Source organism: Neofelis nebulosa, chromosome 17, assembly GCF_028018385.1.
Source record: "Neofelis nebulosa isolate mNeoNeb1 chromosome 17, mNeoNeb1.pri, whole genome shotgun sequence".
NCBI classification, from domain to species: Eukaryota; Metazoa; Chordata; class Mammalia; order Carnivora; family Felidae; genus Neofelis; species Neofelis nebulosa.
Genome location: NC_080798.1, coordinates 11294460 through 11319140, shown reverse-complemented (window position 1 = coordinate 11319140; position 24681 = coordinate 11294460). Strand labels below are relative to the sequence as shown.

Below are 24681 nucleotides of genomic sequence, written 5' to 3'. Positions count from 1 at the left end.
TAGAAGGGAACCCACACCCCTGGAGGTTCTAGTTGTCTGTTAACTTTATTTTGATTGAAACGGAGGCATAACATGTCCTAGAAAAATAAAGATTTATGATACAAACTAGACACAGGGGTCAGGGTTGCCCCAGGGGTGAGGGGATCTTTGGTCTGGGGCTGGACGTGATCAGGCGGCCTCTGGTCCTGGAGGAGCCTCACCCAGGCCTCCCCACACCTGCCTCCCTTTTCAGCAGGAAGGGCCCAGCTGGGAGGGGCTGGTGGTCTGGGGCGCGGACTGCCTGTCCTCCACCCTCCAAGTGGTTCCGGGAACGCTGGATGTCGGTGGACCTATTAATAGTGTTTTAGGGAGTGATAGGGAGAGGGCTCAAGGGGGCTGGAAATCCAGCCACGTGGCAGGACTTTCAGCTCACAGCTAGTACTGGGTTGAGGGGGGCACAGCCCCGGAGTCAGGACCCCCAAAGCTCCCCATACACTGGGGACACAGGGCAAGGAGAGGGCTGTAACAGAGGAGGCCTCCAATCCAGAGGACGGTGTCCCTGGGCAGGAGCAGACAGTGGGGAGCCCCCGGCACCTTCAGGGCGTGGAGAGGTTAAGGGGCCCAGGGATACGTAGTGTGTGGGATCTTCAGCTCCCAGCGGTCATGTCCGAGCGATCCCCTCGTCTGGGGCTGTCCTGGACCTTGAGCACCATTGTCAGGAGAGGCGATGAGGCCCGGCCGGGTTACAGTTCCAGGGGGTCTTCCACAGGCACCGACTGTAGCTGGGTCAGAACCTTGGTCTCGGCTTCCAGCCCCTCGTCAACTTCGCCCCCCGCCGTGGACCCCAGGAGCAGTCCTTCAGGGTCAGGGTCCGGCAGCCTCAGCACGGTGTGGGGGGCCTGCGTCCCCAGCCCCTTCTCTGCTTCTAGCAGCCCTTCTGTGCCTGCGCTCAGTTCCAGGCCCGCCGGCCAGATGGGCATGGCCGCAGGCGACAGCATGAGCCCTTCCGGCGGGGGCGCCGGGAAGCCCGGCAGGAGGCCGGAGGAGTCCGCAGGGAAGGGCAGGCTGGCGGCAGTGGTGGCGGCAGGGGCGGGTGGCGGCTGTGGCGGCTGATGTGCAGAGAGCGGGCCGAGGGCGTGGACCTCCGGGAGGGCAGGGCTGGGCGCCACTGGGAGGGCTCCCTCGGGCACCGAGATGGCTGCGTCTGGCTTCAGGGGCAGGGCCAGGCTGGGGGCAGGTGGCAGGACCTGGGAGACCAGCATGCTCGTGGGGAAGGTGGCGGTGAGGATGATCTTGCCCTGTTGCACGGCCACGCCTGTCACGATGGGGCTGCCAGACACGGGGTTGGCCAGGAGAAAGTTTCCTGTGGGGACGAGAGGTGGGCCAGGCGTCGGGAGGGTTCTGGCACACACCGCCAGGGACAGGCTGCCCCACCTCCCAGAAGCCCACCGCCAGCACTCTCGGCCAGCCCAGCCACCACCCAGGCCCCAGCCAGGCAGGAGGTACCTGGGGCCGCAGCCGCGGGCAGCTGCAGCGCGGTCACGCCCACGCCGGAGTTTATCAGGTGCACGTTGGTAGGGCCCGCGGCAGCCGCCACCTTCACGGGACTGCCCGGCCCGGCGGCTAACAGTTGCAGTGGGCCCACAGCCTGGGGCAGGGTCACCACCTGTGAGGTGGGTACCACCTGGGGCAAGTTCAACAGCGGGGAGGTGGGGCCCAGGCCTGCGGGGTACCCAGGGGGTGGGGAAAGCGGCACCACTTGGGGAGCAGCTACAGAAGGCACCGGTCCCGGGGGCAGAGGAAAGGTGGCGGCCGGCGGGGGGCCGGGCACCACTTGGGGCAGAGGCCCCGGAGCCTCTTCTCCAGCCGGCACCGAAGCAGCCCCCTGCGCCTCCTTGGTCTCCGGGGCCTCGGGCTGAGCCTCCTCTAGTCGAACCTCCCCGGTCTGAGGGTCCAGGACCAGGGAGGTCTTGCCCTCACTGGCCCCCTGGGGACTGGGCTGCGGGGGCGGTGGTGGTGGAGGAGCGCCACTGCCCCCGGTGAGCAGCAGGGGGCCCAGGCTGGAGGCCTCCCCCAGGGCCAGGCTATTGATGATGACGGGGCTCCCATTGAGGAGCACGGCTGGGGAGCTGCCTGCAGCCAGGAAGCTCCCATTCACCAGGATGGAAGAGGAGGCAGGGCACGGTGCTGGAGGGGCGGCCCCCGCCAGAAATATGGAGCCCTGGGCGGGGGCCTCAGATGCCACTGGAGCCACGCCCCTGTCCAGGTCCTCGGGACTGCGGCTGGACTCGTCCTCAGTGGTGGGGTTCCCGTCAGACTCGCTGGCCAGAGAAAGGATCGTGAGTTGTGGTCCTCCATGCCTGAGCTTCCGCATCGGCCAGCAAGCTGCCCTGCAGGAGCACAGGCCCACCACTGCCTCCCCACCTTTCCCCGGCCCAAACTTCTGTGGCCAATTTCAGGAGGTTATAAAACCTCCTCAGTCAGACCACCCAAGGCCCCCTGAGACAGAGCGTTTCCAAGTCCAGCATTGATACCTCTTCATAAGAGCCGAAGCTGGCCACATCGGAGGGAGGAGGCCCTCCTCTCCCAGCCTCTTGGCCTCGGGGCCCCAGAGGCTGAGCACTGGGCTGCCCCCAAGTCCCCTGGGTCAGGCTGCAAGCAGCCCAGCGTCTTCGGAGAGTGGAGAGGCAGCCGCCCGCTCAGTTCCCGGTGCCTTCCCCCCACCCCCGGGGCGTCAGAGAAGGGAGAGAGGCCGGCGCGAGGGGTGGGAGGGGAAGGGCTTGGGTTACAGGGAAACCGGAGCTGGGGAAGGTTCACGTTTCACAACAAAGACAGACGACGGACCACGCTGTTTGGGCACACAGGGGGGTGGGGGTGGGGGGGTGAGGAAGAGCCTCGGTCAGGGAAAGGCCCGGCAGCCCGCGGGCGTGAAAGGTGCCCCCACGCGGGATGGACGGACAAAGGCCCGCCCCCCTTTCCGCAGTCCCCCCGTTTTCTTCACTGCCTCCCCCTGGCCAAGAACATGGGTGGGATTCGGGATGGAGCTCCGAATGGAGCAGAGGGAAGAGGTCTCCCAGCCTACGCGACAGAAGTGAGGTCGGGGAGAGGGCCCCGGGCGTGTGCCAGTTCCGTCCACACGTATTCCCTGCGCTGGGGGGCGGGGAGCGCCTGAAGGTGTGCGCAGGAGGTGTCCCCAGGAGCTCGGCGCGGGTATGGGGGAGAGGGGGTTGGTGGGTAGCACGTCCCCGGGAAAGCGGGACTTGCGCCGCCCGGGTCCCCTCACCTCTTGCAGGGCGCGCCGCCGCCCCCGGTCCGATCGCGCTGTCGCCGGTTCTTGAACCAGTTGCTGACCTGCGTGAGCGAGAGGCCGGTGAGCGTGGCCAGGCGGCGCTTCTCGTCCGGCGTAGGGTAGCGGTTGCCGCGATAGCAGGCCTTAAGCGCGGCGCGGGAGCGCTCCTTGAAGCAGTAGACGGTCTCCTCGCCGTCCCATATGGTCTTGGGCAGCGGGAACTTCTTGCGCAGACGGTACTTGTCCACTGCGCCCAGCGCGCGGCCGCGGGCTCGCTCGGCCTCGTGGTAGCGCGCGCGCAGGTAGAGGTCCTGCAGAAAGGCGTGGTGGGCGGCGGGGAAGGGGCGGCTCTCGAGCAGCCGGTAGAGCTCGGCGTACTCGCCTCGCTGGAAGGCCACCAGGGCCCGAGCGCGCAGCACCGGATCGCTGCCACGTAGGCGCTCGGCCGGGGGCAGTGCGCCCAGGAAGCGGCTCAAGCGGCCGGCGTGGCCCGCCTGTAGCAGCGCCTCGCAAACGCACGCCACCTGCTCGGGCGAGAAGCGGAGGCCCGTGGGCGGCTCGGCAGCGGCCTCGGGGGGCGACCCGGGGACGCCCGGGGATCCCGGGCCCTCCGCTCCCGCCGCCGCTTCGCCCGCCCCGGCCCCGGCTGCGGCCGCCGCCTCACCCTCGGCCGCCTGCAAAGTCTGCAGGAGCTGGCGCGCTTCCTCCTCCTCTTCTTCGGTCGCCGCCGCCGCCACCGCCTCCCCCCCAGCCGCCGGCCCCGCGCTCGGCTCCGCAGGCAAGGTAGCCATGTTTTGCAACTTTGGGAAGTTCCTCCCTCCTTCTCCTCCTCCCTCGGGCTTTCCCCAGCCCCCTCCCCCGCCCGTCCCCCCCCCTCCGCCCTCCCCTTCGCGCTTCCCGATCTTCAACCCCCCGCCGACCCCGCGTCTCCCCCAGCAGTGCCAGGCCCAGCTCTCCACTAGGGTCTCTGTCCCAGTGTCTGTGTGTGTGCCCGCCCCCCTCCCCGTCTGTCCGTGATTCTCCTTTTGTTTTCCCTCCGCCTCAGGCCGCGCTTTTTCCTCCCCCCGCGTGTGCCTCAGGCTGAGGGCCTCAGTTTCCCCATCGGGACAACGGAGAAGGTAACGGGCCGTCCGGGAAGGCTAAGGGCGCGAAGCCACCTCCGCCCGGAGACTAAGCTCCTGCACGCCTCCGTCTCCAGAGTCCTCTGAAGGCCCCCCCATGCCCCATCTCGGCCCGCGCTCCGCCCCTCGGAATTCCCGGCTCCGCAGGGGGGCGGGTCCGGCAGGGAGAAGGGGCGGGGGAAACGGGTTAGAAAGTTTGCAGCAACTTTTCTTGAGCTAGTCGCTGGGACCGAGGCGCGTGGCCCGCGCAAGCGCAGTAGGAGGAGGTTGGCCGCGCGCGCGCGCGCGCGCGCGCGCAGCCGGCCCAACCCCCTTCTTGCCGGCCTGCGGGTGGCACAGCTGGGCCACAGCTGGGCAAGGGGCGGTGCCTCCGGGCGGCTCGCTAGCCACCTCCTATTGGCCGGCTGCCGAAGCCACGCCTTTCAGCGTCCCCACCCCCACCCCCAGCCCGGATTCGTCTGCTTGGCGGCCCTGTAGCTTCTTGCCAGGCCATTGGGCGCCTCCACTCGCCTTCCAATTGGCCCACTGAGCAGCCTCGTTCCCGCAACGCAAAGAGAGCGGACACCGCGGAGTCCAGAGCGTTGGGCAGACGGGAGGGCCTTTTATTCGCGAGGATCGGGGGTGGGGGTCCTAGGTGTGGAGAGACAATAAATACTGAGGAATGTCGGGGTCTCAGTGCATCCAAAACGTGGATTAGGGTGCTGGGGTCCTGGAACTTGGCGGGTCGGAGGACAGGTCAATAAATACCCAAACTGCCGAGGCGGGCGGAGCCTGCTGTGGCCCCGAGAGCTACGTACGTGAGGAGGGCGCGCGAGTCCCCGAAAAAGCGGGGCTGGCGAAAGCAAAAGGTTCTCGAGAAGGCGGGCGGGGCTCGCACTAGACGTTCGCCGCGGGAAGAGAACATTCCCGGGATAGTAGGGCCTCATGCACAGGGATTTGTGGTCTGCGAGCCGATAGGCGGGGGGCGCGTGGAGGGTGAAAAAACTGATGGCCGAGCCCTGGCCCTGCTGTCTCCTCTAGATCGCAGTTTGCCCATCCACGGCGGGGCCTCAGCCAGGCCGGAGTTAGTAGGTGGTTGGTCTGCGATTCTCCCCAGCAGCAACTGCAGCATTCCCGGTTACAAGCCTCCCTGGAGCCCCCTGCTCCTCCCTCCCCGGCCGCCAGGGGGCGGGCCCGGATCACAGGGCTGGAGCTCGGGCGGAGACCCACGCTGGGAGGCGGTGTGAACGGGGAGGCGGTAGGAATGGCTTCTGCGCCGTGCCCAGGTCACCCAACCCTCCAGCTTGGGGTCCTAGGGTTCAGGGGGCGAAGGCGGCTCCCGGGTGGCGCCAGACCGGGGCGAGATGGTGGGCGCAGGCCACCAACCCAGTGCAGCCCAAGGCGGCGGCAGCAGCCAGAGCAACGGCGAACAGGAGCAGGGAACGCGCCTCCGATAGGTCAGGCTTAGGGACCTGCGGACAAGAGGGCGTGATCAGGTCTCGGCGGCACGGCCCCCCGATTGGCTCCTGGGACTCGCCACGCCCACGCCTATAGGTGGGTCCACAATCCTCTCTCGTCCCGCCCCGCCCCGCCCCGCCCCGCCCCCGCGGGCAGTTGCGGTTGGTCCGCGGGCAAGCTTCAAGTCTCGTCCGAACTCGCCACTGGCTGCTTCCTAGCGGCCTGAGCTGATTGGCTGCCCGCGCATCCTCCCTCCCCGCGGCGGCCCCGCTCGACAGAGGCGCAGCTAAGCAGAGGAGACTTGGGGTGCTTGGTGCGAGGAGGGGCGCGGCGGCGGGCGGGCGTGAGCAGCCGGACGTACCCTGGCAGGGAGCAGCAGGTGGCGGCGGTGCATGGGGCCTGGCCCCACCAGCGGGCATTGGCCCAGAGCCACGGCCGGGGGGCCATCTAGCTGGAGAGAGAAGGGACAGGTGACCCGATCGGAGCCCAGCCCGGCCCGGCCGCCCTCGGCAGGAGGCGAGAGACAGCGAACGGAGTCGGGGAGGGAATCTAGGGAGATCCTAGATGGGATCTGGTTAGAGGCCCGGACCGAGGGCTGTCTGGTAGACGTGGGGCTGAGTGGAGGATGTCTGCCGTCTGGAACCCCAAAGAGATAGGGTGATCCCTAAATCCGGACGGGGAGACGGGGCCGGGGTTGCAGAGGGGCCAGCAGGCTTGATACAGGGGAAAAAGAGGGGTCTTACATGGGAAGGTGCATCCGTGGCCCGGGGACTGGGGACCCCCGTGACAGCTGGAAGGAGAAGAGAGAGGCGTAGGGCGCGTGGAGGGACGGAGGAGGGCGGTGGCGCGGCGTGCCCCAGCCTGGGCCCCTCGCCCTCCCCCAGGTGTCCACACACGCCGCGGGCCCACCTCCCCCCGTCGCCCTCGGGAAAGGGGACGGATGGGGGACTCGCCTGCGTCTCCCCCGGCCTGCAGCAGCTCCATCCGCTCCTGCAGCTGCCGGACGCGCGCCTCCAGGTCTCGGTTCCGGGCCTCGGCCTCACGGAGCTGACTGCGGGGAGGGAAAGACCGTGAGCCCTTCCGGACCGGACCTGGGCGAGACGGGCTGCCGACGGTAGCGACCAGCCCCGGCGCCCCGACCCCGACCCCGACCTGGCAAAGCTCTGGTTGGCTGTGCGGATGGCCTCCAGCTCCCGGCTCAGGCTCTGCCGTGTAAGCACCTCCTCCTCCAGGGCCTCCTGGAGCTCCCGCAGCGTCACCTGGGCCTCCGTCGCCACCGCCGCCGTCGCCGCCGCGGGAAGGGCCTCCGGAGCTGCCGCTTCGGCCTGCGTGCGGGACCTGGCTTAGGGCTGCCCGCTCCTGCAGCGCCCAAGACTTGGGCACCGGTTCTAGGCTGGGATCTTCCCTTGTCCTCTAGATCTTTCCGGAATCCCCACAGCTCCTGCAGTGACCCAAGTCTCCTCCTCCTTCCCTAACTAACCCCAGCCCTTGCCTTGGTCTCCGGCCTCCAGTCTGGGCCCTTCCCACCCACCTTCCACACAGGAACCAAAGGGCTATTCCTACAACTCTTACCCAACTTGACCATGGCCCTCCCCTCTTCTCCAGTCCCTGGGCGTCCTCAGGAGAAGGCCTGCCTCACCAAAAGGCCCTGTTTGGTTTGGCTCTGTCTCCCCTCCCCTCATTCTCCAGCCCCCTCTTCCGGGAACAATTCGGCCTAACTATCCTCCTTTCCGGTTCAAGAATAAACCTTTGCCTTGAGGTTCTGTCTGCTGACCAAGGGCCGGCCCCCTCCTCCCACACACAAAGGCCTTTATTTCTTCAGAGAGATGATTTCTGACTGAAGTAACTTTGTCTCTACTTTGCATTCTCTCTTTCTATCAAGCCAGCTCCCAGAGGGCTTCAGGCCGGCAGCGCACAAGACCCCGGAAGGCCCTGCCTTTCTCGGATTCTCCCTGACTGACCTTCTCCTCCAGAGACTCACTGTTTCCTCTGGTGGCGGCACCGTGGGCTCTGGGCTGGGCGCCCGCACAGGTGGCTCAGGCAATGGCTCGGCCTCCAGTTCCATGGCCGTGGGGCCTGGGACCTCCTCGTCCCTGGGGAGAGGAAGAGGGCGAGAGGAGGGAGAGCCGGGCCCCCTCAAGAGGTTGTCCACCCCTCTGGATTTAGAGCCAGGACTCCCTCTTCTGTGGCCGTGGGACAGCCAGGCCCTGAAGGACCCCTGGAGTGAGGAGGGGGCGGGGCAGGTTGATGGGACGGGTCCCCTTCTTGTTAGTAAAGGCCCGCCCTTCACATGGCCTCAGGCCCCTGGGAGCTGGCCTCTCTGCACCTTCTGTGGGAACCTGGGGTCGAGACACCCATATGCGGGGTCACTCATCTCCCCGTCCATGTGACCTTTGCAGACCCCTTTCCTTAGGACGTCAGGACAATGAGGGGGACACCCTCCCCCCCAGCTCTGGCCACCTCCAAAGATACAGTGTTAAGACTGGGTGTGGGACCCCAGGACTGATTCTAGTTCTCTGCACCCCGCCCCCTGCCATCCCCAGCTGCTGGAGGGAGACCCCTCCTCCCCAGGAATATGAAATTGCAATAAAAGTGGATGGCCCCTCGCACCCAGCACTCCCTCTCTGGAAACAGGTCTCAAGGACCCCAGGATCCTGGGCACCCCCCGAGACCGCGCTGCGGCTGTCCATCCAATCTGGGTTATAACAGAGAAGACGGGTTAACGGAGTCCTGTCCCCCCCCCCTCCCCACCCAGAAAGGAGAGTACGGCACAGTGGCACAGTGGCTCATGTTTGGCCTTCGTTCAGGACAAGAAGGGACATTTTGATACATTGTTCGGCAAAAGACTAGATTGGATCACAGCGTGTTCTCACAGTTGTCCAGTTTGTGTGTGCGTGTGAGCCAGGGAGCTCCTTTCCCTTGCCAGAATTTTCTAATTTACCAGTGACAAACGATGTATTGTTTGTATAATTAACGTTTTTAAAAGGCTTTATGGTTGGGGGCGCCTGGCTGGCTCAGTCAGTAGAGCACCTGAGGCTTGATCTCAGGGGTCGTGAGTTCAAGCCCCACATTGGGTGTGGAGCCTCCTTTCAATAAACAAACAAATAACGAAGTAGCTTTATGGTTATATGAGCGATTCAAAAAAGTTTGTATTCCTTTAAGACTGATTTTAAAATTCTATGCTTCTTATTTTCTAAGATTCTGAGGTCCCATGACTGTACTAGCAATCTAAGAGTGGACGCCTGGAAGATTCTGGAAGGCCAAGTCTGTGGCTCCGAGGTTTTGCAAGGGAATCTAAAACTTCACAGTACTTACGGTCTGACATCGTAAGGTCCTACAACTCCGGACTCCTAACAGTCCTTGGTCCCAAGACGCTACGCTTCTGAGCCTGATCCTGCAACCCTGCTGGGAGCCCCTGAACAGCGCTTACCTGAGGGCCATGCAGGAGTAGGAGTAGCCCACAAACGGCAGGTGGACCCCCAGGGGCATGCCTTCCCGCATGTCGGACAGCGTCTCCTGTACCAGAGAAATCCAGATGTGGAGTGACCTGTGCTCCTCAGGGCTGGTGCCTCACCCCTTCCCAGTCTTGGCTTAAATGCCAGCTCCCCACCCCACCCCAGCTTGGGGCCTCGTCTAAAGTGGTCCCTCCCTCATCTTCTTTCATTGTATCCGGCTGCTTCCCTCAGGGCGCTCTCCACAGTGTCATTCTATACTTCTCCCGACTGCACGTGGACGAGGGCGGGGACCGGGGCTGGCCTGGTCCCTGTGGGTCCCCAGCAGTGCCCAGCACTGGGGTGGCTTGTACAACAGTTGAGAGAGAGATGGCCTAGGAGAGATTCCTCTACGGTGTTTTCCTGCCTCACTTCTTATCCTTCCAGGTCTCGGCTCAGATAGTCGAGGCTTCCTCCTCCAGGAAGCCCTCCAAGACTTTCCAGGCTGGGTGGGGAGCCGGCGCCCCCCCCCTCCCCGCACTCCCCCTCCCTTGTCTCACCCCTGAACTCGCCCCCTGGGGCATCACTGTCTGGGGACAAGTCTATGTTCCCCACTGGACTGCGAATCCAGATCACTGCTGGGTTCCCGGCGCCGGGTGGGCACAGAGCAGGCGCTCTGGGGGAGGAATGATTTCAAGACCCCAGGAGATGGGTACTATTCTAACCCCAGCTCTCTGGATAAGGGATGGGGGTGGGGCGTGGGTGGGGGGAATACCCTCTGCCCAGGAGGGGTCGCAGGTACCTACCCCGCCCCCGCTCACCATGGCAGTGAGCCCGTCTTCCACCACATCGAAGTTGCACGTGTCAGTGGCACCCTCGAAATCCGGTGTAAATGGGGGCACGCTGTCTCGGAGACTGTCCCAGTCAAGGCCAAAGAAAAAAGGATGATTCTGGAAATCACCTGCTCCATCCCGGCCCAGCCGCGTCTCAGGAGGACACAGCAGCCGCTGGATGAGGTCTCGGGCCTCCTCGGGGACCCCTGCGTCGGCAAGCGGTAGAGACAGGTGCTCCTGCACGAGGGAGAGGGAGGGCAGGGGATGCTGGCCTGGCGCTACGTGCCAAGGGAGATCAGGGGTTCCTCTGGCCGTGCTCACCTTGTAGTGCACGATCTTGCCGTAGGTCTCAGCCGTGGAGTCGGCGTAGAAGGGCGTCTGCCCGTAGAACATTTCATAGGCGAACACTCCCAGTGCCCACCAGTCACACTCGGGCCCATAGCTGCCCAGCCCGGGCCCGCCGCCCACAGCCTGCAGGATCTCAGGGGACAAGTAGTCCGGGGTCCCCACAGCCACCAGCGACCGCACCTGAGCCAAAAGGTCCAGAGCTGGGCTCGGCCCCGCCCCTCCCAGCTCTGGCTCCTCCCCTCCTCCTAACCACGCCCCGAGTGCTTTAGTCCCTCCCCTTTTCTGTTCTAGCCGGGAGCGGCTCACACACTTAGGCGTGGGTCCCCTCCCTGTAACCCCTCTAAATCTGGTCGGGCCCCCACCTCTACCTGGGCGCCTCAGCCCCGCCCCCACACTCTGCGCTTCTGTCCCCCCCACCTGCCCCCACTCCTCATTGGTGGCCGCAGTGCCCGAAGCGGCGCCCCCACGCACCGTTCCGTCCGCCCTCAACTTGAGGCAGGACCCGAAGTCGGCCAAGCGGATGTGGCCACAGCGGTCCAGCAGGATGTTGTCGGGTTTGATGTCCCTGGGCAAACGGAAGGGTGGGGGTGGATGTGAGCCTCCCTCCCTCCATCTCGGCAGGTTCCACCCCTCCAGGCAGCGCGGCCTCGGGTCCCACCCTCTTAGGGACCATGCTCTCCAGCTCCGGGCCCCTCCACTCCCTACCCCCTCAGAACCCATTTCCTCGGCTTCCGCCCCTTAGGGGACTCTGCAATTCTGAACCCCACTCCTCTGGCCCTGTCCCCAGTGGCCCCAACCAAGGAGGTCCCTCTGCAGGGCCCGCCCCCTCCGGGTCCCCACCTTTGCGGTACCGTGCCCGGGTGCAACTTCGCTTTCCCTCTCTGGGCCCCGCCCTCAGCCCCCCGCCCCTCAGCCCCTGCTGCGCCCACCTGTGTACATAGCCCAGCCGGTGCACTGAGTCTATGGCCATGACAATCTCGGCCAGGTAGAAGCGCGCCATTTCGGCTGGGATCCGCTCCCCAAACTTGCTCAGCAGCGTTAGCAGGTCCCCGCCCACGTAGTACTCCATGACCAGGTACTAGCAGGGGGCGTGTCATGGGGGGGGGGTCAGTAGCACCCCTCGGCACCGATCGCCGATAGCTCGGGACAAAGACTCCCACAGATGCCCCATTCCTGGGGAGAGACCCCGCAGCCCCAGCCCCAAGAGAGCCCAAGAGATCTCCGAGGCCAAATCAGAGACACTCCCCCCCCCAAAAAAAAAAAAAAAAACCCCTAATTTACCCCAGGATGTCACCGGACAGAAGGAGGGAAAAAGAGAACTCAGAGAACCCCCCCCCACCCAGTGCCCAGATACCCCCTGCCCAGTGGCCCCCACATCGACTAGAGAGCTATCCCAGTCCCGGTGAGAGATCCCCGCCCCACCCCCACCCCCACCCCCGACGGCGGCATCTTTGCAGAGTCCACTAGAATCCGCCCGGGAAAAGAGCCGTAAGTGACATCTCCCCTCCCGGGCAAGGAAGACCAGTTCCTACCACACCCAGAGGCAGCTCCCCAAGCCTGGCACTTCCTCTGCCTGACCCCGTCTCGTTAACTGCCAGCCTCGGGGTCGGGGTCCAGCTCTCTAGTCGCCCCGGCCCGGGGCTCACCAGGTAGTTCTCGTCCTGGAAAGCGAAGTGCAGCTCCGTGATCCAGCGCCGGTCCCCGTTCACCAACACATCCCTCTCCTCGCGGAAGCACGACACCTGCGGGGCACCCGCGGGCGCTGAAGCGGGCCGGGCGGGAGTTGGGGTGGGTAATCCTCGCGTCCCGCACGTCCAGCCCCGGCCCTCACCTCGCCTCTCTTCAGCATGTCCCATTTATTCATGATCTTCATGGCGTACACCTGGCCCGTCTGCTTCATCTTCACCACCGCCACCTGAAGGCCGAAACGGGGTGACTCGGGCTGAGGTGGCGCGGGGGGGGGGGGGGGGGCGGCGGAAACACCCGGGCTCGCTGCGATCGGACTCCACCCCCGACACCACCCAGTCGTGGCCCCGCCCCACCGCCAACGCCACGCCCATCGACCCAAAGTCCCGCCCCCCGCCCCTCCGGTGTAGTTTTTCTAAACTCAGTCATTCATCAATTTCTAAGGACCCGCCCCGAACCCCTGTGTCCCGCCCACTGCGTGAGCAGTCGCGTCTCCCGCTCCGCCGAGCTGCAGTGACAGCTCACGGCTCACCTCGCTGAACGCCCCGCGTCCGATCACCTTCAGAATCTCGAAGTCATCCCTCTGCAGTCGGGCCTCCTTAAGCCTCTCGGCGATGGGCTCCACTGGGGGGCGAGGGGAGGTGAGAACCGAGGCTAACGGGGACTGACACCCCAGACAGGAGGAAGTCCCACCCTCTGCCCCTCAGGCTCCCCCTCTCTCCATCCTCGGTCTCCTCTGTCCCTTGTTCTCTCTTCTCTCTCTCTCCTAGGACTGTCAGTCTCCCAAGGGCTTCCCCACCAAAACACTGTGAGGGTTGGGGACACCCCAAACTGCCCTCCTACAGAAAAAGGTGGGATGCCTGGGAACCCCTTTTTGGGAAGGCCATTGGGCCGGAGGGCCCTAGTGGCTGCAGGTGGAGAGCGCGGGCTCTGCAGGACCGACGGGGAAGATAGGAGACCCAGGCCTTAGGGCCCCCTGAGCTTCAGGCCCCACCCCCACTCGGGCTGGTGGAGCGAGTGCCCAACAGGCCCACCCCAGCATTCTCAGTCTGTCTCTGGTCACCTGTCTCTGGAACATTCGGTTTAATCCAGTACCTCCAGGTTTATGATGCAGGTGGCTTTGGACCACACTTTGGGAGGCACTGGATTTGGGGCTGGGGCTGGGGCTGGGAGAAGGAACAAGAAAGACAAAGCCAGCGTGGACCCCCAAATCCCAGGCTCTAGTGTATTCTCTCTGCCCTCAACTCCACAAAGAGGGCTTCTTCAGTACCCCTCACTTACAGGTGGGGAGTCAGGGCCCAGGCGGGTGAGGCGGTCGGCCCAAGGCCCCACAGCTAGGAGTTAAAAGGGGGCAGGTTGGGAGGGGGAGACTGGGACATGGAGAGGGAGGGCGGGAAGTAGCGGACGCTGGGGACTTGAGAGGCAGGACAGAGAGAGGGACGTGTGCAAGTGGGAATAAGGGGAGACGGAGTGCGTTATGGAAGGGAGAGAGGGGCCCCCCATGAGGTTCGGGGAGAGTGGGCCGCAGGCAGGGAAGAACCAGCCAGGGCCCAGAACGGGGGAGGGAGGAGAGAGCCAAGACGTTGAGCCCTTTTAAGGCAGCAGGAACCCAGGCCCCCTCCCCCGCCCGGGCGGCCCGGCAGGGGAGGGGCCGCAGGATGCTGCTCGGGCCACAAAAGGAGCGCTCCTTACGGGAGGGCCAGACCCCTGCCCCCAGCTCAGGGCTCAGTTTACCCTGCTAGCCCCACTTCACGCTCTGCGAAATCAGGGCTGACAGAGGTACTGAGGGTTGGCGGAGGCGGAGAGAAAGTTCCTACAGGGGCTGAGCGGCCTGGCCTTTGGTCTCCACCTTCCTATCTGTGAAGTGGGAGGGACAGGAGCGGGGCCTGGGTCAGAAGGAGATGGTCACAAGAAAGGAGCAAGAGGGAGAAGGCAGAGAGAGACACACGGAGCCCACGGACCAAGAGCAGGCCGCTGGAGGGGCAACCCAGTGTGGGGACCAAGTGGCAGGGTGTCAGAGACACAAAACCCAAGGAGCCTGGGCCCTGGGGTGGAGGAAGGGCCGGGCAGACAAGGCCAGAAGCTGAGGCGGGCACATCTTCCCTCCAGACCTGTCTCTGGGGAAAGACCTGGCAAGAAGGGACTTTGTGGGAGAGCCGGGAGGTCGGAGGTCATGAGCTAGGAGAATGAGTGATGGGAGGGGGGTAGCTAGAGGGGAGTCAGGGCTCCCCATGCAGACCACAGTGAAATAGGGCTGGGGGGGGGGTACACCCAGAAGAACCTTAAGTTGTTCCTCCTCCATCCAGGGGGCGAGGGGCACTGAGTGGCGCCTGTCTCAGAGCTGGCTCTCCCCCGGGGCCCGCCTGAGTCACCGCACCCTCCCAGTGCCTGGGCACCTGTCGGGGCAGCTGGAGAGGCTGGAGCCAAACACCTGCCCGTTGGCCGCGCCCCTGGCAGCTGCCCCGTGCTGTCCTTTCTGCCTGCCCCTGCGCTCTGGGAAACCAGGGTGGAAGGCCATGGGGCCCGTTTCAGTGGGGGCACCCTAAAATACACGGCTCCCGGCATGTCCTTAGGCCTAGACTTTGTGGAGGGGGTACAGAGGGACCACGGGAAGCTGTGCCCAGCCCAGCCTCCCTAGTCCTGGTTGTGAGTCCTGGCTGTCCTGGCCTCTGCTGACCCCAGCCTGCCCTGCCAGGGTGGCACGGGGGAAGGGGCATGTCACCCTGGGACCTGTCACGGAGATCCGGGCTCCTGAATGGGAGGCTCTCCCACGTCCATCCTGCCCCCAACCACCAGTCCCCCGTGCCCAGCCCCATCTCCTGTCTCTGCCCTGCCCCCACCGCCCCCCAATCCGGGGGCGTCCACGCAGGCGGGCACTCACCCCACTGCAAGAAGTCGGCCACATACTTGTCCTGGGCCAGGTCGGAGGCGCCCAGCTCCTGGTGGACGCCCAGAAGAAGGTCGAGCAGGGGCTCCAGCCCCAGGAAGCCGGGGTCCAGCACCAGCTGCTCGAGCCGCCTCAGCCGCACCTCGGCTGACATGTCGGGCAGGCAGCACCATGGCCCCCTCCCCGGGCCGGGGGCTCGGGGTCCTCCCGTCACGGGGCCTGGCAGCCCCTGTCCAGGCCTCGGGGCTCTGGCTGCATGTCTGCCTGTCCCTGGCTGTCCCCTGGGCCTCTCTGGCCACTTCTCTCTGCTGCTGAGGCCTCCTCCCCTTCTCCCCACCCCTCGGTTCGGCCCCCTCCCGCCTCCCAGCCTTAACCCCTCATGAGCCAGGCCCCCCAACTCCCTCCCCCCGGGGCCCCTCAGAACACTTCAGAGCGAGATGGGGGGGGGGGTGAAGAATTTCAACTCTCCCACCATGCACCCCTCCCCCCAAAAAAGGCGGAGCACAGAGGAAGCTACAGGTGTGGCAGAAGCCAAAGATGAGCCCTCCCATTCCATTCCGAGGGGGCCAATTGAGGTTCAGAATGATCGCGTAACGCCCCCTTCTCAAGCCCAGGAATCGGGGTGGGGTGAGAAAGGGGTGAGGCCTGGGAAGGGGGGGGGTAGGAGGCCAGCTTCGCGGGTGACTCAGCCACGGAGTCAGACTTTGGGATGGTTTAAATTTAGCCCTCAGGACCTCTGCTTTACACGGACTTTTTTTTTTTTTTTTTTTTTTTGGCAGGAGGTGGGGAAGGGGTGGTGAGAGAATTGGGAAGGGAGGCCCTCAGGAGCCAGGACCAGGGGTGACCCGCTGGCCAAAGCCTGGGGGAGAAAAAGGAGCCCCCAAAATAGCTCCTTGGACCCTGGCCCCGCAGCCACATTCCTGCCCGGGCTAGGATTAGAAACAGAAACATTTCGGGGGGTGGAGGGCAGAGCGGGAAGACACCACTCCCTGCAGCAGCCGGACGGACTCTCGCTGTTCTCGGGAGGGCTGGACAGCTCTCCCGGAGGAAACCGCGGTCTCTAGCTGGCTCTGGGCGCCTGGGCCGCGTGAGCCGGCCCGAGGCGGCGGGAGGCGCAGACATGCGCACTCCGGGCACCTCAGGAGCAGCCCGGAGGACCCATCCGGACAGGCCCCCCGGAATATCCGACTTGGGCCGGTTTGGGCACTCTCAAACGGCTCTGAGGGGGGTCCTGGACGGACTTTCTTCTAGAGTTTGGGAGCCAGAGCAACGTCCTCCTCCGTCCCAAGGGCCCTGCCTGGGGCTGGACAAGCTGTGTGTCCCCCACTGAGCGAGCCCCCTCCGCCCTTCAGTGTTCCAGGCTATTAGAAGGGAGCAGGGAGAGGACTGGGTGGGGGAGAGGCAGGGAGGGCCTAGCTCTTCCTTTTGGTCGAAGCAACTGGATTCTAGGACTGCAGCAAAAGTGCGCGCGCGCTCCCTCCACACCTCCCGGAAGGGAACAGAGACGCTGTGAAAACAGGGAACTTTAGTATAAATAAGAGGTCCGGGGGGGGGGGGGGACAGGGAGGGCCCCCGAGGGGCTTCCATAATTTAACACTCTTCAAAAGCACAAACAACAGCACGGGCAGGGTGCGGGCCAGGGGAGGGGTAGGCCACCCCTGCCCTGCCCACAGGCCGAGGGGCACATTGCAGAGCTTGTGGGGGAGGGGGGGGTCTCCCCCGGGAGTGACCAGTCACATGCTGGGTACAGGGACGAGGCGAACACTGATGTTTCAGAGGGAGGGGTCATTGTACTTGGCAGTGGGTGGGGACAGGGCTGAGGCCACACGGGCCACTACGTCCCCCCAAGTGCTGGGCCGGTCTGGGGGACCCTCTGATCCCCAAATCTGTGCAGGGCAAGGGACTGGAGCAGTCCATCCGTCATGGTTAGTCTTGTTAATCATACGTTGATCCGTGAGGTCGGCGGGGGGGTTATGGCTAGGAGGCGGGGAACAGAGGGGGGACCCCGACATCCATGGTTTCACACCACTGTGCCGCTCGGGGAGTTGCTGGGCTGGGAGGAGAGGCCCTGGGGAAGACGAGAGGGGAGACAGGAGGGTTAGAGGCTGCCTGGGGCTCCCGTCAGTCCCATGGGGAGGGAGCCAGCCCAGAGTCCCCAAGGCGGCTGCCGCCCTGACCTTGCCCTTCAGTCCGCCCCAGACCCCGCCCGGACAGAGGCCGCTGCTCTAGGTCAGGAACTTATATCTCAGCTAGCTTCCCTGTCCCGGCAGGCGGCACTCTTAGACAATAATTAAAGTCCTTGGGGTGATCCCGAGCAGAGAGGATGGGGTAGGGGTGGAGAGGATGGGGAGAGGACGGGGCCCTTTGTGACTGGGGGGTGCGGGGGGTAGAGAACTCAGGGACAATCCTACCTCTACCACTGACTTGCTGGGTGACCTGGGCCAACTTCCTTCCCCTGTCTGGGCCTCGGCCTCCTCGTCTGTGAACTAGGGAGATAGAGGGGTCTCTTTTAGGACTTGCCGGACTCCCCAGATCCCAACGACCTTGCCTCTGAGACTGTGCTATTACGTTCTAAGGATTCAAGACCCTACACAATCCTAAAACTGCTCTTCGAGGGAACCCAGCCTCGGCCCTCAGACCTGGCATCCTGGGCACTGTGCCCACATCCCCGAGAAGCTGAGCCACGAGACAAGAGCTCCAAAGAGACAAGGCGCCAGGTCTGTGCTTCCCCTACTGGGACCTTCCCGACCGGGACCTCGCCGAACCCCACAGCTACAGCGGGAGGTGGACACATCCGCCCACCACCCACCTTCAAGGCTCCCTAAGAGGTGATGGAGGTCAACGAGCAGTGACCTGCCCGAGGTCACAGGGAGCAGCGCCGGAACCCACGCTGGGACTCCCCAGGCCGTGACTCCAGCGGTGGGCTCAGGTCCAGAGTCTGAGACCCAGGCCGGAAGCCGGGCCCACGGGCTCAGTGTCGCCCAGAGAATTTGACCAGCATCATTCACCAGGTTTCACAACTGGCAAATCACATGTCCCGGAGAAACGGAGATCTGGCTTCAAGTGACATGTGATCAGATGGGGCCATGCCGGGCCCACTGGCTCCCCGCTTCAGATAGCTGGCCACGGTCCCCACTACTCCCAGCTGTCTCTTATCCCCAACCCTCTCTCGGTCGTCACTGAGAGTTCTAGAAGCCCGGCACCCTGGGACCTGAGGGGTCTCACTCTGGGACACTAAGAGCTCCCTGGCTCCCCCTCATCCCACAGGGCTAAAGGCTGTGGCGGTGGCCAACCCCTCCGCCGATGCCCGCCTCTTCCTGGGCCCTGGGGAGGCTGGCGTGGGGCGACTCACCGCCTTGCCCGGCCGGGCCCAGGTACAGATGAGGCCCTCCTGGCAGGCGGTGATGATGCAGTCCTCCAGGAAGAGGAGGACCGTGAGCCGCTCCTGGGCGATCTTCTTGCACACCAGGGGCTCGAGCAGCGGCACCTCGTGGATGCGTGGGCACAGCGCCGTGCCCAGCACCTTGGCCGGGTCCAGCCGGCTGCGCGGGGCCGGGCCGCTGGGCTTGTCCCCGCCGCCACCGCCGCCACCGCCGCCCCCGCCGCCGCCCCGGCTGATGTTGCCCAGGCTGTGGTAGCGCTTGTGCTCTTTCTCTGACCCCCGGTCCCTCCGCTCCTGCAGCGTGAGCGTGGCAAAGCGGCCGATGCTGAATGGCGTGCCCGGCTCGGCGGTCGCGCCGGGGCCGCCTGCCTTGCCGCTGCCCGCCGGGTGCGGAAGGCTGTTGGAGCGGGACAGCGAGCGAGGCAGGGGGCCGGGGCCTGGCTCGGCGCCCCGAGAGCTGCCGGCGGCGGGCGGCGTGGCGCCGGGCGTGCCGGGGAGGGTGCGGGTGCGAGCCAGGGGCGGGTGGGGGTAAAGCACGTCTTCGGTGAGGTCCCACAGGCAGAACTGCGTGTCCTGGCCGGCCGAGCCGAAGCGGTAGGTGATGGGGCCGGCTTTGGGCAGCGGGGAGAGGGGGGCTCCCCCGCCCGAGCCCGGGCCCCCCGCCTCAGGCTCCTCCTCCTCCTCCTCGCCGCTCCGCTCCCCGTCGCCGCCGCCGGCCGCGGCTGCCTCCTCGGCCCTCGTGGTGTAGGGGTCAAAGGCCACAGCATTGACCCAGGACTTGTGGCCGTGGCCCCGGGCCACCACACGGCCCTCGGTGAAGGACCACACGGTGACCAGGTCGTCTTCACCACCCGTCACGACGTAGCGCCCATCCGGGCTCCAGCACACGCAGAGCAGGCCCCCAAAGTAGCTCTTCATGAGCCCCCGCAGGAGCATGGAGTCGAAGTGGAAGACGCGCAGGCAGCCGTCCTGGCTGACGCAGGCCAGGTGCCGGCCATCCGGCGAGAAGGCGAACTCGTTGAGGGGGCCCTCGCCCACCGCCCACTTGGCCAGCGGGTTGCGGGGTGCCTTGCTCTTGGCGGCATAGACGGCGAAGCCCTCGCCCTGCTTCAGCAGGCTGTACTGCGGCGGGGCCGAGGCGCAAGGGTGGCTGACGTTGTACAGGTACAGGTGGCCACTGGCGTGTGAGGCCAGGAACAGGCTCTCTGATTCGGGCAGCCACTTCAGATAGGTCACCTTGGTCTTGTCGATCAGCCGCTGCCAGGGAGAAACCGTGGGGGTTGGGAGAAGGTAATCCGCTCCCGGTTCCCGGGAGACCTCCTCCCCAACGTGGTTCCCCCTAAAAGGCCCTCGGACGTGGCCCAGACCTTCTCGGACGGGGCCTCCCACACCGAGGGTAAGGGATGGACGCCAGGCCACGGGAACGCAGGGGAAGAAGGGTGGCCTGTGAGGCAGCCACGGGGAGCTCCACGGAGCCACGATGCCCCCTCTTCTGCAAGGGGGACGGTCCTGCCTTTCAGAGAACTATCCTCCTCTGTCTAACCCTCTCCACGGTCTTCACCACGTCAGGCTTAAGGCAAGAGATCGACTCACAGAACATCAGCCCCCAAAGAAGGGCTCTCGACCTGTGTGGTTCGCTGGCCTAGCCCCAGAGCACAGCGCTGTGCACACAACATCTCCTAGACACGCGAGGGGCAGCACCAGCCCGCCAGCCGCACACGCGCCTCTGCTCCCGTCCGCCTCCCAGCCCACATCCAGTCCTTCCAGAACACCCCGGACCTGCCCTCTTCTCGCCCCCCCCCCCCCCACTCCAACCACGCAGGTCCCAGTCGCCATCAACCCTGCGCTGGCCTAACTGGCCACCCAGGCTGCCACTGTCGCTCGGTTGCCAGACAGAGGCTGTTAAAATGGAAGTCAGCACCAGGCACCATCCAGCCCCAAACACCACGGCAGCCTTTCTCAAGCAGGGTTCCAGAGAGAACGAAGCCCTGGGCACCCGCAGTACACAACGAAGTAACTTCCTCCCCAGGCAGCGAGGTGGCTCCTCGTTGTTGGGAAAGATTCGGAAATCATCAAATCACTTCTTTGTTCTACGGCTGAGATGAACCCTAGTCAAGAAAGGCTCTAAGAGCCGAACTCTTCTCTTTTCCATGGCCCTCCAGACCCTACACGGGCTGGTCCCTCAGGTCTTTCTCAGAACCCATCCACCACCCACCCCTCAAGAACTGCTCTGACCACTCAGCCTTTCTGCTGTCCTCCTCCCACACTTCCCCTGATAACTTTCTGGCCTCCTTCAGGTCTTTATTTCAATGTCCCCTCCCCCTGCCCCCTGCAAGGAGGCCTCTCCTATTTTGTGAATGGACGAGCTAGTGCGTTTTTAATCCATTCACCGTTCCGCTCCCTTCTGCCATTCAGGCACTCTGTGTACTTGGAACACCTCCTCTGAACAGAGAGAAAAAGACAGAGGATGGGGCGCCTGGGTGGCTCAGTCCGTTAAGCGTCTGACTTTGGCTCAGGTCACAATCTCGGGCGGTTCATGCGTTCGAGCCCCACATCGGACTCGCTGCTGTCGGCGCAGAGCCTGCTTTGGATCCTCTCTCTCCCTATCGTTCTGCCCCTCCCCTGCCTGCACTGTCTCAAAAATAAACAAACATTAAAAAAAAAAAAAAAGAGGACAAGAGCGGCCCCTGCCCACGGATGAGGTCGTTCATCGGCATGCCCTCTTGTGCCGAATCCAGCCAGGACTGGGCAATCCCCACATATGATTTTGTAACGACAGTCCTGTGAGGTAGGGATGAGAATCCCATTTTGCAGAGGAGTAAAACTGAGGCTCAGTGGGGGGGGGGGGTGTCACCTTCCCGAAACCACACAGTGAGGAAACGGTGCGGCAAGGACCTGAATTTAGAGACCAAATTCTGATGTCAAACGAGTCCCAACAGGTGACTAGGCTCAGCTGTCTTCTCCACAACACGGGCACCACGAGCCCTAACCCAGCAGCACAGGACTTGGGCACAGCAGGCGCAGCTGTCATTATTGGTCCTTATCACGCTAGCTGTTACCTCGGCCCACACATCCGTCAGCCCATCCCCTCTCTCTCCCATATCCTGCACCGCACCCCCCCCCCCACCCCACCAGGTCTACACGGCTCCCAGGCAGCTGCAGTCTCGTGGCCACAGTGTACGGGTGGGTGAATGGGAAGGGGGGGAGCCGCTCTAGGCCCCGGGGGCCCATAATCACCTCTTCATTGAATAGCTTGCTGGTGTCCTTCTTGATGAGATCAAGGTACTGCACCTGGCCGGCTGAGAACCCCACCAGCAGGGAGATGGTCTCTGTGGCAGCAGTGAACTGGTTGAAGTCATGGCAGGTGGGCTGGGTGCCCTTATAGATCCGCTTGTCAATTGGCTTGTTGAGATCAATGGACTTGAGCAGCGGGAGAAAAGCAGTTAATAGCTTCTACTACTGAGGAAGGAAGAGGGTGTTGAGGTCGGGGGAAACCACTAAGAGGAAGCAGGGTTAAATCCCTGAGGGAAGTGGGTAGGTGGATGGGTGAGTGGGCAACCACAGACAGGAAGGGGGACCCAAATCACAGACCCAGTAAAGGAAAAACACAGACAGGAAGGTTCCCCCCCCTCTACCCCACATGAGACCACGGTGCTTACCCCCAAAGTTGGACCCCCTAACTTTAGGGGACACCCTTGCCCGTAGTATCAAAGCTTGCAGACCCCCACAGTCCCATTCCTTTCCAGTCCTGCCCCACGGCCTCAGCAACTCCCCTGATCTTAGCACCTCAATATCCAAGCTTCCCCAAACTCAGGGCCGCCCACATCCCCAGGACTCTAATGCCCAACATCCCAGGATTCTGTTTCCTTTGGAGTCCCTAAATCTCGGGATCTCCATCACAGTTCACAGACGCATTAAATCTCATGGTCCCCCACATTTTTGGTCCTTCATCACCTCTGGGCTCCCAGGATCTCCATCACGTCTGGGGACCACCATAACCTCCACGGGCCTCATCCCCCTCTGGGACCTACATCTCTCTAGAGACCACCATCACACCTGAGGATGTCCCCTTGGGCTCTCATCACCCCCAGCTCTCCATCAGTTCAGAGATTCTCACTCCCTCCAGGACCCTGTGTCTCCAGAACCTGCGTTCCCTAAGATCCCATTCACCTGCAGGATCCCTATGACCTCTCAGAGCCCCATCAGGTCCACAATCATCCTCACCTCTGGGCTCCCAAAGTTTCAAGACTCCCCCCCACCCCCCACCCCCCGCAATACCTGCAGACTTGCAATACCCCTGGGTTCTCCATCACCTTCCAGCCTGCATCACCTCAGGAATCCCTATCACCTGCAGATCGCTACCACCCAGAACCACACAGGGTCCCATGCCATCTGGGAATCTCTCCAAAATACCAGTACAGAAGCCCCCCACGCATAACTCGGAGATCCCACATGACCTCACGATTCTCCATCACCTCTAGGATGGCCAGCACCTCGGAGGGTGCTAAAGGGCTAAGAGGCCACCACCTTTTAGAATTCTGCATAACCTCCAGGCACCTCTGCATCCTAGGACATCCGTCACATCTAGGATGCCATTGCCAAACCGCACATCAATCAGAGACCCTCCCATCACTTCGGGATCACCTCGGGGGGCCCTATCCTCTCTGCCAGCACCGAGGCCACCACGATGCAGGCCGCTCACCCGTTGGCTCCCGCGGCGGCAGCAGCCGGGGTAGAAATACAGCTCGCGGCCCAAGTTGAAGCAGACGCGGTCTCCTCCGGCACCCAGCCCCGCGGGCGTGGCGGGCGGTTCCCCGGCCCCGGCGCCGTCGGGCTCCCCGAGGCGCACGAGGCTGAGGCGCACGGCGGGCAGCGCGGGCCCTGGCCCCGGGCCTGCGGGCGGCGGGGACGGCGCGGAGCCCGCGGCGCCGGGGCCGGAGGAGGAGGCAGGGCCGGGCGGGGGCTGCGGCGGCTGGGGCGGCGCCGGGGTCTGGGCGGAAGCCGGACCCGACCTGCGAGCGGCGCCATCGCCGGGGAGCAGCTTGTAGAAGCCCTCGCGGGTGCGGAACTGCGACTTGATTTCCGCGCAGTCCCCCATGGCGGCGCCGGGGCCCGAGCCGCCCTCCGCGCCGCCCGCCGCCATCTTGGGCGCCCCCCTCCCGCCCGGGCCCCGCCGCTGCCGGACCGCCGCCCGCCGCCGGGCCCCTGCCGGAAGCCGCGGGCTCGCGCCGGAAGGGGTGGGGTGGTCACCCGGGCGACGCCTCTTCGATTGGCAACAGGATCGGGAGGCGGGATGAGCTCGGCCCGTCGCTCCGGTAACGGTTCAGGGACTGGGGGCGGGGCGCAAGATGGGGCGTGGCCTTTGTGCCAGCGGCCGACTTGTGGTTGGCTGCGGGGCGGGGCCCAGCGGGAGATGGGCGGGGTCGTGGAAAAGCTCAAATCCCTAGCAACGGCGCCCAGGGAACCGTTTGCCTAGCAACGGAGGGACCCTCAAGAGGAGGCCTCCTTCATAACTGGCCTTCCCATCGCTTCACAGACGACCCCAGGTGGTTCTAGTGCCTTCTTAGACTCGCAACATACACCTTTCTGATCTCCAGTGTTTCCCACTGACATCTTAAAATGCCTGACTGACGACAGCATCTCCAGTCATTCCACCCCACCCTGGATGATGTCCCAAATCCTGCTGATCTCCAGTGTCTCCATAAAACTCCTAGGGCTACACCCACCCACTACTGAGTAACGTTAACCCCAAACATTTCCACATTTCCCTCCAACCTCCGATATATGTCTCCATGACTTCACTATCTTTAACAATCTCACTTGGTTCTCCAACACCCTCTTCTGATGCCAAAATTGCATCGATCCCCGCAATGCCCGCAGTGTCCCGATGACCCACTAGTAATCCATGACGCCCCACTGATTGCCAGTGCCCTTCACTTCTGCTGAAGCCACCCTGACCCCATCACAGATCTTCCTAGACCCATTCTCAGTGGTCTCTCAGATTTCTCATCAAAATGTCCCAGAGGCATCTCACACTCAGCAAGACCTACAATGAAATTGAAATCTTCCTCCAAATCCTGCTCCTCTCCTGTGTCCCCAACTTAGAGTTCACACTGCCATCCCCCACTCACCCAGTCTGCAGACCTCAGTGTCTCCCTAGATCTGTATCATCTTCCTTCACCCCCTGCTTCTAGCCCCCAAGTCTTTTGCATTCTGTTACCTGAATTCCTCTTTTCTAGTCCCTTTCTCTGCATCGCCCTGGTCCAAAGCCCTCCACTCCAGTCCTGC

The 24681-nt window shown here is 64.1% G+C and overlaps 3 protein-coding genes and 1 long non-coding RNA gene across 10 annotated transcripts; 1 reads left to right on the top strand and 3 right to left on the bottom strand.

The window, feature by feature from the left end:
* Positions 1–22: 22 nt before the first annotated feature.
* On the bottom strand, positions 23–4078 carry SIX5 (SIX homeobox 5). Its single transcript, XM_058709495.1, has 3 exons — positions 3263–4078; positions 1486–2300; positions 23–1342 (listed from the first exon to the last, which is right to left on the bottom strand). The coding sequence occupies exons 1-3, from the start codon at positions 4057–4059 to the stop codon at positions 723–725; spliced, it is 2232 nt and encodes a 743-aa protein (XP_058565478.1). The 5' UTR covers positions 4060–4078; the 3' UTR covers positions 23–722.
* On the top strand, positions 2880–5053 carry LOC131500360 (uncharacterized). Its single transcript, XR_009256257.1, has 2 exons — positions 2880–3070; positions 3951–5053. It is a non-coding gene; the product is annotated as an uncharacterized LOC131500360 (long non-coding RNA).
* On the bottom strand, positions 4971–15363 carry DMPK (DM1 protein kinase). Of its 6 annotated transcripts, none has more exons than XM_058709498.1 (15): positions 15006–15363; positions 12657–12748; positions 12270–12353; positions 12085–12180; positions 11368–11516; positions 10910–11003; positions 10412–10618; positions 10064–10327; positions 9257–9342; positions 7808–7919; positions 6979–7151; positions 6780–6877; positions 6570–6616; positions 6188–6273; positions 4971–5840 (listed from the first exon to the last, which is right to left on the bottom strand). In XM_058709498.1, the coding sequence occupies exons 1-15, from the start codon at positions 15163–15165 to the stop codon at positions 5681–5683; spliced, it is 1908 nt and encodes a 635-aa protein (XP_058565481.1). In that variant the 5' UTR covers positions 15166–15363; the 3' UTR covers positions 4971–5680. The 6 variants fall into 6 exon arrangements, with proteins under 6 accessions (XP_058565481.1, XP_058565484.1, XP_058565483.1 ...); XM_058709501.1 differs by having other exon boundaries at positions 6188–6277; positions 10079–10327; XM_058709500.1 differs by having other exon boundaries at positions 10079–10327.
* A 1158-nt stretch (positions 15364–16521) lies between these two features.
* On the bottom strand, positions 16522–23630 carry DMWD (DM1 locus, WD repeat containing). 2 transcript variants are annotated; one of them, XM_058709496.1, is made up of 5 exons: positions 23096–23630; positions 21631–21813; positions 18364–19650; positions 17423–17497; positions 16522–17079 (listed from the first exon to the last, which is right to left on the bottom strand). In XM_058709496.1, the coding sequence occupies exons 1-5, from the start codon at positions 23534–23536 to the stop codon at positions 17032–17034; spliced, it is 2034 nt and encodes a 677-aa protein (XP_058565479.1). In that variant the 5' UTR covers positions 23537–23630; the 3' UTR covers positions 16522–17031. The 2 variants fall into 2 exon arrangements, with proteins under 2 accessions (XP_058565479.1, XP_058565480.1); XM_058709497.1 differs by lacking the exon at positions 17423–17497.
* Between the last annotated feature and the right edge of the window lie 1051 nt (positions 23631–24681).

Bases quoted from the DNA above. Each gene is read 5' to 3' on its own strand.
- SIX5 (XM_058709495.1), bottom strand. From the start codon at position 4,059: ATGGCTACCTTGCCTGCGGAGCCGAGCGCGGGGCCGGCGGCTGGGGGG. The intron at 2,301-3,262 runs GTGAGGGGACCC...TTCTCTGGCCAG, and splicing joins GGCGGCGCGCCCTGCAAGAG to CGAGTCTGACGGGAACCCCA. The intron at 1,343-1,485 runs GTACCTCCTGCC...TCGTCCCCACAG, and splicing joins GCCCGCGGCTGCGGCCCCAG to GAAACTTTCTCCTGGCCAAC.
- DMPK (XM_058709498.1), bottom strand. From the start codon at position 15,165: ATGTCAGCCGAGGTGCGGCTGAGGCGGCTCGAGCAGCTGGTGCTGGAC. The intron at 7,152-7,807 runs GTGAGTCTCTGG...TCCCGCACGCAG, and splicing joins TGCCGCCACCAGAGGAAACA to GCCGAAGCGGCAGCTCCGGA. The intron at 6,878-6,978 runs GTCGGGGTCGGG...CCCTCCCCGCAG, and splicing joins GCCAACCAGAGCTTTGCCAG to TCAGCTCCGTGAGGCCGAGG.
- DMWD (XM_058709496.1), bottom strand. From the start codon at position 23,536: ATGGCGGCGGGCGGCGCGGAGGGCGGCTCGGGCCCCGGCGCCGCCATG. The intron at 21,814-23,095 runs GTGAGCGGCCTG...CCGCTGCTCAAG, and splicing joins GCCGCCGCGGGAGCCAACGG to TCCATTGATCTCAACAAGCC. The intron at 17,498-18,363 runs GTGAGTCGCCCC...CTATCTCCCTAG, and splicing joins GGGCCCGGCCGGGCAAGGCG to TTCACAGACGAGGAGGCCGA.